This window comes from Oncorhynchus tshawytscha, linkage group LG17 (assembly GCF_018296145.1).
Source record: "Oncorhynchus tshawytscha isolate Ot180627B linkage group LG17, Otsh_v2.0, whole genome shotgun sequence".
NCBI lineage: Eukaryota > Metazoa > Chordata > Actinopteri > Salmoniformes > Salmonidae > Oncorhynchus > Oncorhynchus tshawytscha.
The window spans coordinates 5,491,038-5,507,847 of NC_056445.1; the positions used below are offsets into that span (position 1 = coordinate 5,491,038).

At 45.9% G+C, this 16,810-nt stretch overlaps 1 protein-coding gene across 2 annotated transcripts; it reads left to right on the plus strand.

The window, feature by feature from the left end:
- The first annotated feature begins 7,010 nt into the window (after window positions 1–7,010).
- On the plus strand, window positions 7,011–14,140 carry LOC112216751. 2 transcript variants are annotated; one of them, XM_024376799.2, is made up of 3 exons: window positions 7,011–7,346; window positions 8,374–9,121; window positions 9,340–14,140. In XM_024376799.2, the coding sequence occupies exons 2-3, from the start codon at window positions 8,491–8,493 to the stop codon at window positions 9,360–9,362; spliced, it is 654 nt and encodes a 217-aa protein (XP_024232567.1). In that variant the 5' UTR covers window positions 7,011–7,346; window positions 8,374–8,490; the 3' UTR covers window positions 9,363–14,140. The 2 variants fall into 2 exon arrangements, with proteins under 2 accessions (XP_024232567.1, XP_024232566.1); XM_024376798.2 differs by having other exon boundaries at window positions 9,344–14,140.
- The last annotated feature ends 2,670 nt before the right edge of the window (window positions 14,141–16,810 follow it).

Sequence of the window (16,810 nt, forward strand, 5' to 3'; positions counted from 1 at the left end):
GTTTTTCTTTATTTTTACTATTTTCTACATTGTAGAATAATAGGGAAGACGTCAACTATGAAATAACACATATGGAATCATGTAGTAACCAAAAAATTGTTAATTAAACAAATCAAAATATATTTTAGATTTGAGATTCTTCAAAGTAACCACCCTCTGCCTTGACAGCTTTTCACACTCTTCAAATCACATTTTATTGGTCACCCGCACGTGTTTAGCAGATGTAGCGAAATGCTTGTGTTTCTAGCTCCAACAGTGCAGCAATATCTAAGAAGTAATATCTAACCATCTAACCAACAATACACACAAATCTAAGTAATGTAATTAAGAATATATAAATATTTGGGTCTAGCAGTGTCAGAGTGGCATAGACTAAGATAGAATACAGTATATACATATGAGATGAGTAGAGCAAAATATGTAAACATTATTAAAGTGGCCAGTGATTTCAAGTCTATGTATATAGGCAGCAGCCTCTAATGTGAGAGGTTGTGATGGCTATTTAGTGATGGCTATTTAACAGTCAGATGAAATTGCTTTTCAGTCTCTGTCCCAGCTTTGATGCACCTGTACTGACCTTGCCTTCTGGATGATAGCGGGATGAACAGGCAGTGGCTCGGATGGTTGTTGTCCTTAAATCATCTTTTAGACTTCCTATGACATCGGGTGCTATAGATGTCCCGGAGGGCAGGTAGTTTGCCCCCAGTGATGCGTTGGAGAACCCTGCGTATGTGGGCGGTGCAGTTGCCATACCAGGCGGTGTATGCCGAGGAACTTGAAGCTTTCCACCTTCTCCACTGTGGTCTCGTCGATGTGGATAGGGGGATGCTCCCTCTGCTGTTTCCTGAAGTCCACAATCATCTGCTTTGTTGATGTTGAGTGAGATGTTATTTTCCTGCACCACACTCCCAGAGCCCTCACCCTGTAGGCTGTCTCATCATTGTTGGTAATCAGGCCTACTACTGTTGTGTCGTCTGCAAACTTGATGATTGAGTTGGAGGCGTTTGTGGCCACCCAGTCAAGGAGTACAGGAGGGGGCTGAGCATTCACCCTTGTGGGGCCCCAGTGTTGAGGATCAGCAAAGTGGAGGTGTTGTTTCCTACCTTCACCACCTAGGGGCGGCCCGTCAGGAAGTCCAGGACCCAGTTGCACAGGACGGGGTGAAGACCCAGGGCCTCAAGCTTAATGCTGAGCTTGGAGGGTACTATGGTGTTGAATGCTGAGCTATATTCAATGAACAGCATTCTTCTTGTCCAGATGGGATAGGGCAGTGTGCAGTGTGATGGCATCGTCTGTGGATCTATTGTGGCGGTAAGCAAATTGAAATGGGTCTATGGTGTCAGTTAAGGTAGAGGTGATATGATCGTTGACTAGTCTCTCAAAACACTTCATGATGACAGAAGTGAGAACACAGATAACACAGAGCACACTCGAAGGGTGATTGATAACACAGAGCACACTCGAAGGGTGATATACCTGATGAGGCATTGGTGAGGGTTTTGTGGGCATATTCCAGCCAGGGTAGCTGAGCACTCCAGGAGGAACGGTTAGCCGAAGTCATGCAGCATAGGGCAGTCTCCATCTCCTGGTTGGCCCGTTCGGTCTGGCTGTTGGTCTGGGGGTGATATTCAGAAGAAAGACTGATTGATACCAAGAGCTGAACAGAAATATCTCCATATCTGGGATGTAAACTGGGGTCCCCTGTCAGAAACATTGTCAGTGGGAATGTCATGCAGCCAAAACACATGTGATACCAGCAGGTCCGCAGTCTCCCTGGAGGACGGATGCTTGGAGAGGGGAATGAAGTGAGCTGCTTTGGAGAATCTGTCGATAATGGTGAGTGTGACTGAGTTACCGTTCGACGGGGGATGGCCAGTGACGAAGTCCAGAGCTACATGTGACCAGGGGTAGGGGAAGAGGGTGAAGCAGACCGGAAGTGGGTTTAGTGGAGGTTTTGTTCCGTGCACAGACTGAGCAGGTTGAGACGAACTCCCGGACATCTCTGTCCATAGTGGGCCACCAAAATCGCTGACGCAGGAAGGTGAGAGTCCGGTTCATATCAGGGTGACAGGTGAGGTGAGTATAATGGGCCTACTGAAGAATTTCAGAGCGAACTGAATCTGGAACAAACAGAGCCTTTCTAGGACCATTACCTGGGTCAGGTTGGTTCTGCTGAGCCTCGATCTCCCAGGAGAAGGTGGTTTGTCTTCTACATACACAAAAACGAAGCGTCCAATCACATCCCTCAGAACGTCATTAACCAGGCTCTGGAAAACAGCAGGAGCGTTAGTGAGACCAAAAGACATGACTAAATACTCAAAGTGTCCAAGTGGTGTGTCGAACGTAGTTTTCCACTCGTCCCCCTCTCTGATGCAGACAAGGTGGTAGGGATTCCGTAGGTCGAGTTTAGTAAACACTGTGGCACCACGGAGGGGGGCAAAAGCAGAACTGATGAGTGGCAAGGGATACTTGTTCTTCACAGTGATATTATTCAGCCCACGGAAGTCTATGCACGGCCTCAGTAACCCATCCTTTTTCTTTACAAAGAAAACACCAGCCCCTACCGGAGAGGAAGAAGGTCTGACATGTCCTGCAGCCAGGGAGTCCTGGATGTATTCTTCCATGGCATCTTGCTCGGGGCGAGAGAGGTTATACAACCTGCTACTAGGGAGAGGAGCTCCAGGCTGAAGCTCAATAGCACAGTCATACGGCCGACGTGACGGCAGCAATGGGGTGTGGTGCTTACTGAATACAGGAGCTAGACTGTGATATTCTGGAGGAACAGAAGACAGGTCTGGGGGTTCTAGAATGGAGCCAGGGCAGGAGGAAGGGCAGAATGTAGACAATTAGAATTTCAAAATGTACTCCAAGTAGTTACCCTTCCGGTAGTCCAGTCAATCTGTGGGTTGTATAGCTTTAACCATGGATGACCCAGAACCAGGTCTGGGAGATGATGGGCAGGTGATTTGTCTCAACAGTATATCCCCACTACTGCTGAGCCCCCTCTTTTGCTGGACACAGGGAACAAGTGGAGACCATGTGACCAACCTGGCCATAATATAGACAGCTCCTAATACTGATACGCCGTTGCCTCTCCTCTGGAGATAGACGGGTCCGGCCGAGCTGCATGGGTTCAGGATTAGAACCTGCCTGGAGATGTGATGCAGTCGGAAAAGGAGAGCAAGGCACTGAAGCAGATGTTATGGGACATGCAACCCTACGTCCCCTCTCCCTCCAACGCTCACGGAGACTGTTGTCAATGCGGATAGTGAGAGAAATGAGTTCGTCAAGTCCATCAGGCTCCTCTCTGGACACCAACTCGTCTTTGAGGGTGTCAGTGAGTGTGTTCCGGAATGTTCCGTGAAGGGCCTCGTCATTCCAGCCGCTCTCTGCGGCGAGGGTGCGGAACTCACATGCCATTTCAGCCACACTCTGGGAGCCTTGGCGAAGGGACCAAAGTCATTTAGCGGCATCCTTTCCACAGCCTGGGTGGTCGAAGACCTTCCTCATCTGTGAATCCACCGTAGGAGAAGCAGATAGGTGACTGTCTCTCCCACACTGCAGTGGCCCAGAAAATCGCTGGTCCACGAAGGCAGCCAATCAAAAAAGACATCTTGGCTCGTTCACTTGCATAAGAGTAGGGCTGTTGCTCAAATACTAGTGAACATTGCACAAGAAAGGCTCTGCAAGTGCCAAGATTACCATCATAGCGCTCAGGAGTCGGTAAACAAAAGGCTCCCAGGGCAGAGAAGAGGGACTTGAGACTGGTTGTGAACTCTGGGGGGAGGTTCGGACCTGTAGGTCAGACAGGCTCCATGAAAACTAGTTGATTTTCTCCAGCAGGGCTTTTAGGGCTTGGTCATGTTGCTCAAGAATGACACCTTGACCAACAAGAATTTGATGAAGAGTAGTGGAGTCTGCAAAATATTTATTGTTACACAGGGAGATATGGAGTGCAGATCCAGGGAAGCTCGGATGATTTGCAGAAAAAACAGATGTGGAGACTGAGGTTGGAGTTAGCTGAGTTGAACTCGGCCAGGGTGACAGGTCCTGAGGGGGAATCCAAGGTAGTGGTGGTGAGTATAATCCAGAGCAAGGTAGTTGGGTGGTGAGATGTGGAGCCAGAGACAGGAGCCAGAGACAAAGCGGTAACTGCAATGAGAGGATAAACGGTGTCAGGCAGGGAAACAGGCACAGCAGAGTAACAGGATCTTGAATAGTCATAAATGGCTAGAATCATGAACTGACTGAGCAGAGATTACGATCTGGCCGAGTGGAAGCGGCAGGACTGAGTATTTGTAGAGGTCTTGATTATGGAACGAGTTTCAGCTGGTAGGGATCTGCTCTGACTCCAGCACACCTGTCTCAATTGAGTTTTTTGGTAATCAAGGAAAATGCTTTGTCTGGCGCAAATCCAACACCTTCCATCACCCCAAAAACATCATCCCCACAGTGAAGCATGGTGGTGGCAGCATCATGCTGTGGGGATGTTTTTCATCGGCAGGGACTGGGAAACTGGTCAGAATTGAGGGAATGATGGATGGCTCTAAATACAGGGAAATTCTTGAGGGAAACCTGTTTCAGTCTTCCAGAGATTTGAGACTGGGACGCAGGTTCACCTTCCAGCAGGACAATGACCCGAAGCATACTGCTAAAGCAACACTCGAGTGGTTTAAGGGTAAACATTTAAATGTCTTGGAATGGCCTAGTTAAAGCCCAGACCTCAATCCAATCTGTGGTATGACTTAAAGATTGCTGTACACCAGCGGAACTCATCCAACTTGAAGAAGCTGGAGCAGTTTTGCCTTGAAGAATGGGCAACAATCCAGGTGGCTAGATGTGCCAAGCTTATAGAGACATAGCCCAAGAGATGTGCAGCTGTAATTGCTGCAAAAGGTGACTCTACAAAGTATTGACTTTGGGGGAGGTGAATTGTTATGCATGCTCAAGTTATAGTTTCACAATTAACAAATATTTTGCATCTTCAAAGTCGTAGGCATGTTTTGTAAATCTAATGAAACAAACCTTCCAGAAATCTATTTTAATATATGTAAGGCAAAAAAAATAGGAAAAATGCCAAGGGGGGGGGGTGAATACTAATGCAAGCCACTGTAACTCCAAATCAAACATTTTATATGTAATAAAAGTGTGTGAATGAATGTGTATTCAACTCAAGATATCCCTCTCAAGGCCACATGTGAAATGTATCATAATATTGCTACAATAAAACAGTTTGAATGGCAAACCAGGTTTCCATCCAAAAGTTTAATTAATGTTCTTTGGATGTTCTCTTTTGCTTGTATGAAGGTAGCGGTGAACGTTCTGGGAACGTTCTCTGAAGGTTAAAAAGTTAGGAACATTCTCTGATGGTTCTGAGAATGTTCTCTGAAGGTTACCAATGTTCCCTAAAGTTTCAAACAGATTTATTTTTAATGTTCTTTGAACGTTCTCTTTTCGTTATATGAAGGTAACAGGGAACATTCTGGGAACGTACTCTGAAAGTTACAAAGTTGCGAATGTTTAGGGAACATTCTCTGAAGGTGCTGGGAATGTTCTCTGAAGGTTGCCAATGTTCACTGAAGATTTGCAGGGATAGTTTTCTTAATGTTCCTTTAACTTTTCTCATAAGGATGCATGAAGTAAACAAAATATATTTAACATTTTATTTAGAATATGTGTATGAACACACACTCCCAGGATTACACAATTAAATATGAACCATTAACACTTTAACACTAATTTTAGTTATCAATTCGTTTTATAAAATAGGTTCGGAGAATTCTGCAATCTGATTCACACACACAGACACACTTGTGTGGGGCGGGAGGTAGCCTAGTGGTTTGAGTGTTGGGCCCATAACCGAAAGGTTGCTGGATCAAATCCCCGAGCTGACAAGGTAAAAATCTGTAATTCTGCCCCTGAACAAGGCAGTTAACCCACTGTTCCTAGGCTGTCATTGTAAATAAGAATGTGTTCTTAACTGACTTGCCTAGTTAAATAAAGGTTAATTAAAAAATATGAACACTTCTTATATTTATTTTCGGTAATACCAATTACCCCACTGAAGACTTTTTAAAACTGACTTCATATGGGCAAATAAAACTCATAGAATAAAAAGGAACGTTTTTTAAGTTTTCCAAGACTTCAGAATAACTAATATTGGCAGAAGGAGGGAATGTTGGAACATCACTAACAAAATGACACTTAATCCAGTATAAACGAATGTATAAAAAAATCACTAATTCTACAGCAAAACGGCAGTGTCTAGAGCTCATGAAATTTCGTCAGCCGGTAATAACTGTCGGTCTCATGGTAATTGACCGTTAATTAACATAAACACATTTAGCATCTCCTGGCATTCTGTGGCATTATTTTATAGTATGAGGAATACAATTTAACAAAGCTGAATCAAATATAGAAGGACATTTTCTCCAAACAATTTGAGGGCGTGCGCACATGCGGCTATTCTGTGTTGAGCGGTTAACAAAGAAATAGATATTCCTTTATGCTTAATTTAAAATTATTAATGCAACTTTAGTTGTTCTATAAACGTTGGGCTATATGTTATATTTTTAATACATTGTAAGGCTGCATGATGCGACTAATGATTTTTTTTTTAAGTTGCTAGAAAGGCATGAGCTCTACTTAGTTTTTTTGCGCAGTCTGTACACACTACATTAGTCACTCATTCACAATTTGACAAGCACTTGATAATACCTAGAATACCTTTCACAGCAGCATCCCCTTTTTGTCGCCGTAATGCACCCTACCCAAATCCTTGCCTTTTGCGGCCAGTGGCCGCTGTCAAATCAAATCAAATCAAATGTATTTATATAGCCCTTCTTACATCAGCTGATATCGCAAAGTACTGTACAGAAACGCAGCCTAAAACCCCAAACAGCAAGCAATGCAGGTGTTTCTGAGCACTGTGTTCTCCATCACGTGATCGGGTCTTTCTTACAGGCTACAAGTGAAGACAGACAAAAACAGTAATTACATGCATACAGATACTATAGGTCAATTATAAAACTGATACCAGCAAGGGTCAGTGTGTATTATTTCCCATATAAAAGTAAATACTTCAGAATTTTTTTGCACTACATAGAGGTTGTCTTACTTCCCGCCCCCTTCTCCCCTTCTCTCTCACACGATCAAGTGGCCCCTTCACATAACTTATCTACCGCTGTAGGAGAGCTTCACGGTGCACTGATGCAGCCCTTTCGCAACAAAAACATGCAGACAAGAATATATATTTTACTGTGAAGAATTATTGCAAAGTTAATGGACTTCATGACATTCTTTCGGATACATCGAAAGTAGGCTACTTTAAAAAAAAACATTGTAAGGTAAGTGACAGGAGTGCGACACAAAGTAAGGGAAATGCTGAAATAAACCAATAGATCTGTATAAATTTGTGAAACATTTTGAGTCGTTTGTTTAACATTTGTACCTCTTACTTCAATATGGCTTTAGCCATTATACATAAGGCATATTGATCTTGTTTGGCTCATTTTGGGCTTCTACAATCACACTTAAACACTCTTGCTGGACACCACCAGAAAGTCCAGATAAGGATTTTGTGGCGGCGGCAGCATGGGGGCTGGTTTCGAATTTGAACCATGCAGAGAAACCTCATAGGAGCAGAGAATGAGCTAGTGAAATGGGACTGTATGGCCACTACTCTACTGTTTTGGAAAAATGATAATAAATTATACAAAATGCATGAAGTTAAGGCAAATAGCCATATATAGGTCCACAGTTATAAAGAAAATATATTTAAAAATGCAATTTTTACTTTTCCAATATTAAGCCTCTTGCAGTGTTATTGTTTTCTTTTTAAAACCCTAGAAGTTGATAATTGTATTGCAGTACTTCCAAGATTGATTGTATTCTTTAATTATTTCCACATAGTTTTGCTGATGTAAATACATAGACCTAAAAGATGGCTGAAATAGTGCAACTGTATGAATATACTGTACATTCATGTTTGTTTGAGATAATCAAATGTACAACATCCAGCCAAAGCCTCCCAAAGAGTGGAGGTGTAGCACCATAGTTGTCAGTTTGAACTGAGGAACTTACATTGAAAGCCATCATTAATGTAAGTTAAGAAAAGAAAGGGAGGAAGTACATGATGTACTGAAGATATCGTATCTTCATTCCGCTAAAACAATAAAATAACATTTTGGGCCAGATTCCTGGACACAGATTATGTTCAGTAAAAGCCTAAAAACGCTCTCCATTGAAATTGCTTTTTGGTCCAGGATTTAGCTTGATCTGTATCCGGGAATCCGACCCTTTAAGCTACTCGTAACTACAACTTTTCCCCTCAAGTAATTCATATTTTTTCTAACTTCAATTCTTTACCCCCAGGTGCAATGAGTGAATAACTTTCTACCGGGTTTAATAACAGAGGCTTCTGGGAGAACAACAACAACCAAAGGTTCTGAAGTCTGAATGCACCCTGGTACTGACCTTTGACCTCTAGCCATGTCTCAGAGTAACCCCTCCTTCCAGCTCATCCAGACTCTGAGGAAGTCTCCCGCTGTGTTCCGCCGCCGGTTCCACCTTCGGCCCAACCGCACCGCTACCCTCTCCCACGGGGATCCCCTCTACAAGGTGCTCTACCTGGGCACTGAGAAAATCTACTCCCTGGATCTGGAGCAGGCCCAGGGGGCCATAGGCCTGCTGCTCCAGCAGTGGGCCCCGGGGGCCCCTGAGAAACTGTGCAAGGAGCACGCTCTGGTGTTGCGGCGGCATTACATAGAGGTGAAGGAGATTGCTACGGGGAGACAGCTCGCTAAGACCTATCTGAGAGACATTGCGTTCTGCGCGGCCGACACCAAGCACCCCAATGTGTTCCTGTACATCTGTAAGCAGCAAGGCCAGCAACTGCAGTTACAGTGCAAGATATTCTGGTGCACCAGTGCTGAGAGAGCTAAGGACATCACCGCTTGTCTGGCAAGGAGCTTTCAAACGGCTCTTAGTGATTGGCAGGGGCAGGGTAGCGAGACCAATCACATGGAGAAAGGGGAGGGATCATCGGAGGTGGATGGACTGTCAGTCATCCCAAGCCTTCATACTAATACCTCCTCTGCTCTATCAGGATCTCTAAGGACAGGTGAGTGTTTTGTTATTACTATTCTGGAGGCTACCGGTGATTGAAATTGATGTTGTTTGTGGAAAGTTTGTGTCAAGGCCTTTTAAATATATTTTAATTGATTTGAAAATGAATGTGTCCCTTTGAGTTCTACAGAGGCTTCAATAAAGCAATTTATTGTTTAATTTGCGAGTGTGTGACTTGGTGTTGCTAGCGGTCCTGTTTGTCTGTTTGTGAAGACAGGTCGCTGGAGGAGGAGTAGGGGTGTGGCTACTCTGTGTCCTCTCAGAGCGATGAGGAAGGAGAGGACAGGCAGCACCACCACCAATGACAGCACACAGTCAACCATTTGATATTTGACTTTGACTCTCTCTGCCAACTGATAATCTATTGGGCCTAGCAGAGCCTCACTAGCTCCTGCAGTACCCACCAGTATTGAAGAATGGACCACTGCCAAACTAAGCTTGGAGCCCAGAACTACATTTTGTGTGTGTGCTGGCCAGCTGCACTGTGTGTCTGTCATGACAGACTGCTGCCAAAAGGATTCTTATTATGGACTTCAATAAAGCTAAGGGTGTGACTCAAAAGCCCCACATGCCACAGAGCACCCCTTTATCACCACCAACAGGGTCATTGTGTTTACGCCTGAGCACTATTTTGGCTTGGTTAGAATTTTTTATGTTATTTAACTAGGCAAGTCAGTTAAGAACAAATTCTTATTTACAATGACGGCCTACCCCGGCCAAGTTAAATGGGTTTCCATTGCATTTTCAGCTCTACTGATGGCTTTGTTACCAAGAAAATGGACTTATGTAGTGAGTGTGCCCACTCTGGTATTGGCACGTTCACATTAGCCAACAGCTCGCATAATACAGTACGCGTATAGCCTACATGATGAGATTACTATGGACAAAAGAGCAAGATTATTTTTATTTATCAAACAGCAGCCAAGCATCAATCATCGTGTCACCAGCATAAGACCCTCAATATTTATTGCAAAGGAGCATCAAGCTCATCACTTTGCACTTTCACCATCCTGTGCAGTTCATCATCATTTATTTCATATGTAGCCTAATAAACTGCAGCCTAATAATGCTTTCCCGAGTCGTAGTGGGAGGACCACACATGTCATTGCGTGACTCCAAATTGTATTTGTTATAAAGGTCATTCCCAGCTAGCACAGAACGTTCCTGTAACGTTCCCTAAAGGTTCTCCTTTGGTTCTTAGAAAAATAACTTTCACAGAATGTTCTTTCACAGAGTTGAAAGTGCATGAGAAAACAATACATTTACTAAGTGATTAATCGGTTTCTGATTCTTTGTCTCATTTACAGCTCCGTTTTGTCAAGTATTTTACTAGTTTAAAAGGTGAGCAGGTTTACTTCACAACTACAATAGACACTCACCGAACAGTTTATTAGGTACAACACCCTGTTCAGAAAATGGATTGCTCTTACAGCTATTAGTCTGCTTCTCTAAACAGATTTCACACATATATTATTTTGTATACAGCACCAGTCAAAAGTTTGGACACATTTAAGTCCAGTTCGGGGATAGAGTGGGTGGTGGGGTAGGGTTGGGGTAAGGGTGAGGTTAGGGTTAGGATAAGGGTGGAACCATCTTCTCCTGCTGATTAGCCAAGTGTCCAGGCATATTTAGATGATTACCGGTTTACTGTGGTTTTCACCCTTTGGTGTTAGGATTTGGATGGGCCTGATTTGCTAGGGAGGCTCAGCGCACAGACGGCCCATTGGGGGGGACCAAGGGACCGAAGGTTGGAGGAGTGTTTAGGTCCTCTCTGTCATAGGGTTTGGTTCTGTTAGGATCTGGAGAGGGTGTAGAGGCCCTGTTGGTCTTGTGGGTTCTCTTGCGTCCTCTGGTAGCGGTCCTTGAAGGTAAGGGAGGGAGTTCCGCAGGCTCTCCAGAAGAGGTAGTAGTGGAGCGCTTTGAAGGAGTTCTTCTGCCCATCTGCTTCCAAGGTACCAGGCCTCTGTCCAGTTGGTGTTGTCAGAGAGGATGTGGTGGGTGTGTTCTGTTTCGTTCCTCCAGGATATCATGGTTCCTTCTGAGCCATTGCGTGGTGGTGATGGTTAGTTCGTCGAGAATGTGATGCTCTAGATGGGGTAAAGATGGGGTAAAGAGGGCTATCAGTTGCCTTGTCTTGGTCTGGTAGCCAGGTGGTAGAGGGCCTCTGGAGAGGGGTTCACTGGTTGCTTCCAGGTGGTGTCTCGCTCTGAGTTTAGATGTTGTCTTGATACTGGGGTGGAAGAGGGTGGAGGTCCCATGTGGTGGGGTCTCTCTGGATTGTTGTTTGGTAGTTCTACGGGTGTGGAGAGGAGAGATGGGCCACTGGAATGATGTTAGGGAAGAGGAGGAGGAGATGTCTGGGGACTGGTGAGTAGTCCATGGTACCCGTAGTAGAAGTGATGGCCTCGGCGTCTTGGCTGAAGCTGCCGCCGGTGTGGGGCGTAGCCTCTGTTCCAGAGGTGTCGCTGTGGTGGTGTTGAGTCAGAGGTGGATCAGTTCGCCGCTTGGGAGGTGTTTCTCTGGAGGTAGGTGGGTTTCTTGATTCCCTGGATTGTCTGGAAGCTGTTGTGTAGCGTGGAGGAGGTCCCAGGGCGTGGTGGTGTTCAATCTTCTCTGTGTGGTGGTGGTCCTCTGGGTTGGAGATGCTACGTGGAGGTGCAGGGGCTGTTCAGTCCTGTTCTGTTGGTCTGCTCTGCCTCCATGTGTAGTGGGAGTGCCTGCTGTAGGATGTCTTGTTGTGATGATACCTTCCTGTACCAAGGGGGGACCAATGGCCTGTGTAGTAGTCGTGGTGTCTCAGACGGGAGGTGTCTGGGCTGGGTCGGTCTCGTGGAGAGCGGTGGTGTTCTGCTGGATGGGTGTGTCCTCTGCTGGGTGGTGTGTTGAACGGAGGTGGAGATTTGTGTAGGCCTGGTCCCTCTGTGGGTGATGGGTCTGTTATTGGTGGTCTCAGAGGGCCATCCGAAGATCTGGTAGTGATGTCGGACTGTTGGAGTCAAGTGGTCTCAGGTGGTCCGTGAGTGTGGTGGTGGCGTTGTAGTGCTGGTTCCATCTTCCTGTGATAAGTAGATCGGTCTGGAGAGGTGTTTGAAGATTGTTCTGCTTGTCGAAGATGTGACGTTCGGGTGGTGAGACGGGGTTGCCCCCCAGAAAATGTTTTTGGGTGGCCCTTCAGTGCGTCGTCCCTTGTAGGATGTGGAGGGTAGGAAGGATAGTTGTGGGCCGCGTGGGGCCTCTGGTTGTCCCTCGTAGCATTGTTGGAGGTCTGCCGTAGTTGTGGGGGTGTCTGTGTTCTTCATGTTGGGTGTTGAGGTTGCTGGAGTGAAGTCCTTTGGGTCTCGTCCATCGGCGTTTTGTGTAGTGTATGTGGGAGCTGTGTAAAACTCAAATTAAGGAGAGAATGAAGTACAAATTAAGAAGAAAGAAGCCAAAAAGAGGCCCTCCCGAAGTCCGTTGCGGATTCTGCCTTCCTTACAGCTGCACAACGGATCTAGGAGGGTCCCAGCCACAACGCATTTCTGCCTGCTGGGCTTCTTCAGGTGACAGGGAGGAAAAGGAAGTGAAAAGTGTGCAAAAAGGTGCACCTAGTCGGTACTAAGGAGCTACCCGTTCCGGACTGGAAAAAGGTGTGTGTGGTGCAGGTGTAGTGTTAGTGGGGGTGGAGATCTGGAAGATCTAGTCGGTGAAGGCCAGGGTCTAGTAGCTCAGATTGTTGGGAGTGGAGGTCTGGTAGATCTAGCCGTAGTGTGGCGAATCTTCTACAGTGTGTCTCTTGCTCTTTGCTAGTATCTGGATGAAGTTGTCTCCTTGAAGTGCTTCGACCAAATGGTGCTGAGTCTGAGATGATGCCCTTCTTTTATAGAGAAAGGGGGTGTGATCCAGCAGGTGTCGAGGCTTCTCATTGGAGCATGATGAGAGCATGCATTGTGCATGTGAGGGGTATGGCTGTTTCGTCCAATCAGATCGCAGTACCTGTAGTGGCCTGCATGGGATGTCCATGTCATCTAGAGGTCAAGTGGTCTGGGATAGAGAGTTAGCTCCATTGATTACAATGGAGAATTGCATTGGGCCCGGTGACCTTTCTCTTTTGGGGAGCCGTTTCCGCTGTGGGTGGGTGAGGGGTGGAGGAGTCGAAGTTTGTGGGATTAGAAAGAGTCATTGATGAGGTTCCTAGGTGGTGTAGAAGTCCCTCAACTAGTCCTCCAAAGATGGTAGTCTTGACCTTTGTTCTGCCATAGACCTGTGTGTTAGCATCAAGGCGCGGTAGGCTCATCCTCTCTGGTTTTAAGTGCCATATTGATTTTCTGATGGTGGCAGGTCCAGGAGGAGTCAGAAGCAAGGGTGTACACTTGGGGAGTTGGAGCCAGCTGTTATATAAATAATCAAATATCAAGCATCACTAGCTGGCCAACGCTCTGGTTAAACCGGATGTCCTCAGATAACTCTGGGCCGTGTCCTCAGTCAAGTTTAGAGCCTACGCGCAATAACATGATTATCCGAAGGACATATGGCTGCCATCACTCAAAATATACTCCCCTGTAGACTACAAAGAACATCCTGCAACACTAACGAGCTTAGAGTGCCAAACCATTTCACTGACATTGGTCTTTGCATGTACTCCTGCAAAGACAGGAAACACCTGAGCCTAAAGCAGACACTGCCAGTTCCCCTTATCTCACGCTTCCTTGACACACAAACATTTCATGAGCACATACACTCACACTCCACCCCCCTCTACTGGTCGGGTGCCAAGAGCAGAGGACTCTGCTGTGCACCAATGGGGCTCCTGCTCTGGCTAGAGCAGGCCCGCCTCCAACTCTTCAGGACCAGTCAGAAGACCAACACGACGAGACTCCACCTACATTATTCTGTGTATACATTCTGCTGCAAACTCTGTCAAAGGCAGCCTAATTAGCTGACTCCTGACAGAGCCATATTTTTAGGTCTGTGCACGTTTAAACTGCAGGACAAGATATCTCTGACTTTAAATAAACTGCCTTTTTGCTACACCTGATTCCACTCTGTCCAGCGTCGTTGTTTTGCACTCCCTCTCCAGTATGTGATCACCAACACAGCCCCTGTAGAGATCTTTCTGAGGTGTTTTGTGGTCATAGCAAGCGAATGAAGATGAGTAGTTAGCTGTCTTTTCTCTCTCTCCCATTGCCTGGTATGGGGTGTTGGGAGCGATGGGGTGTTGCACTGATTGTAGTAGGTTCCGTTCCATATTTAGTGTGGGCCTTCCCAGGGTCCAAGGGGTGTTTAGGGCAGATGTCCACCTTCCTGGGTAGGTGCTCCTGTTAGGGAGTCCTGTTTAGAGGTGTTAAAGTGGTTCATACTTACCTTTGAAGTTGGGTGTCTGTGCTATCGATTCTCCATAGGCTTCCATTGTAGTGGAGGAGAGCGGTGGGCTGTTGTTCTGTTGGTCTTTGCTCCTTGTCTGTGTGGGACAAAATTCTGAGGCTATAATAGGATGAAGTCTACCCGTGTGGGGTTGTAGTCCACCCATTGTTTCCTTCCTGGGAGGTGTTTTACTCTTTCTCCACTGTGGTTGAAGTTCAGGTAGTTGTGCTGTGTTATCGGTTTCCCATTGGTATTCATTGTACCCATGGAGAGCGGTGGGCTATATCAGCGTGTTGAAGGCATAAGCTTCTCAGAGGTGTTGGTCCGAATCCCTGGGCTATAGGATGATGAAGATTACTCCCTTGGGATGGTCACCAGTCTGGTGTTTTGTTCCTCCGAGGTGTTTTTCTATTTTTCCACTGTTATTGGAGTTGGGTAGTAGTGTCAATTCCATAGCTTTCCATTCTAGCGGTAGCAGTGAAGTGCCGTGCTGAGTTCAAGTAGGAGGTGGATCCTCGTAGGTAGGTGTGAGTTTTAGAAACATGTTGTGTTGTGCTACAGCTCCTCTGGTTGTGTGGTAGTAGCTCTGCTCTGGTGTTGGGGATAGTGGTCTCTTTTATCCTGAGTTGTCCATCCGTTGGTGGTGCTACCCATGCTAGAGGGAATACTTACCTGGGGTTGGCACATAGGAGGTGAGGATAATACATACCTGTATGGGTCAGGTGGTGTTCATGAAGTTTTGTAGATGAGATGTCCTGTTTCAAGGAGGTCTTTGTTGTTGAGCCTCTCTTTTCTCTCCTCTCCCTTTAATGTGTCCATCGCCAGTCATCCATCCAGGTGCCAAAGCCATCGCATTCCAAATGTGGGGGTACTTATTAATGTGGTTGTGTTTCCTATGTGTTGGTGGAGTGTAGGTGAGGTGGGTGTCGTGTTGGTGGTATCCGTTGGTGATGGTCTCTTTTTGTTATGGTCTCCATTGGTGTAGGGGGTCGGTGGTCTTGTTTGTTTTGTCCTTTGGTGTGAAGTGTGATCTTGCCTTTAGTTGTGGAAGCCGTTGTTTTCTGTATTGGTTGGAGTTCTAGAAGTGCTGTGTCGGGTCTTTTGTAGTGTAGATCTCTGTTGTAGATGTAGATAAGGTGCCTGGGCTGACTGTGTCCAGGCCCCCCAACGCCCAACACCCAGGTGTCTGGCCATGGTTAGGTTGGTTGTTTGTTAGGGAATCCACAAGGTTGATCTGATGCCTTCAAGCTGATGCAGAGACCGGGGGGAGGGTTGCACTCCGCTTGTCGAATGGGGGAGTCGAGGGGTCCGGGCACAGATCCGCCCAGGTTGGAGAACCCTCCAATTGCCCACTTTAGTAGAGTTGGTTATGGGGTGCGTTGGTTTTCGGAGTCTTCATCCTTGGTCATACGTTCATTTTAAGTCCATGTAGGGTGGGGGTTAGGGTTGGGGTAAGGGTGAGGTTAGGGTTAGGATAAGGGTGGGGTTAGGATAGGATAGGGGTGGGGTTAGGTTTTTGTTTGTTTGGGAATCCACAAGTTCGATCTGATGCCATTTTAAGTCCATGTAGGGTTAGGTTTTATATTTGGCAGGGTTAAAATAAACTTGTTTTTATAGGTGCACAGGCCTTTTCCTATGTGCCCCTCCAATGTCTCAATAAAATGTTATTCAAATGCAGTATCTTCAAAGAGCTGCTAGATGGGAGCATAGGATCATAAATAAAACAAAGATGGTACTGAGTGAGTCTTAACAGAGAAACCTACACATTATCCATCAAACCACCTTTCTTTCTTTTACATTTTTCTTGTTTTGTATTATAAGTAAAAAGGTTAAATCACTCCAACCCCTCCTCAACGCCCTAACCCTGTTTCTCATTTAAACCCTCCGGTGTAATGGTTTTTAAAACTCAGATCCAATTGCATTCTGCTGCCCCTCGCTGTCTCCCGGTCCACCCAGGACCAGCCTGCAGACCTGATACACTGCGGTTTGTGATGGGGTGATCTTGAAAGTGATTAACCAGTAGTGTCTGTAATTATGCTTGTTTGATGTTGTACAGATGTTGTTTCAACCAGGTTTCTATTGTATGTTTTGTTTGACCGATAGTGTTTATTTCATAGTGTACAGGTGATAATATAGATAACATTGGAGGTGCTGAGGGAGAGGCTATTTGTGATCGGGGCAGAGGTGTCACTGTTGGGATTGGAGATTAATTTTCTCTGTCTGTAGTGGGTGGTATGAGGTTTGGGGGGTTGTGGTGGTATGTTACTGAACTTTGCCTGAGTGAGTAAGTCTGAGATTTGTATTCTTCCTGAATGCTGAAATGATTCTGTAAGGTTGAAGGGGT

Excerpts from the sequence above, each read along its gene's own strand:
- LOC112216751 (XM_024376798.2), top strand. The coding sequence starts at position 8,491 with ATGTCTCAGAGTAACCCCTCCTTCCAGCTCATCCAGACTCTGAGGAAG. Across the intron at positions 9,122-9,343 it reads ATCAGGATCTCTAAGGACAG|GTCGCTGGAGGAGGAGTAGG; the intron begins GTGAGTGTTTTG and ends TTGTGAAGACAG.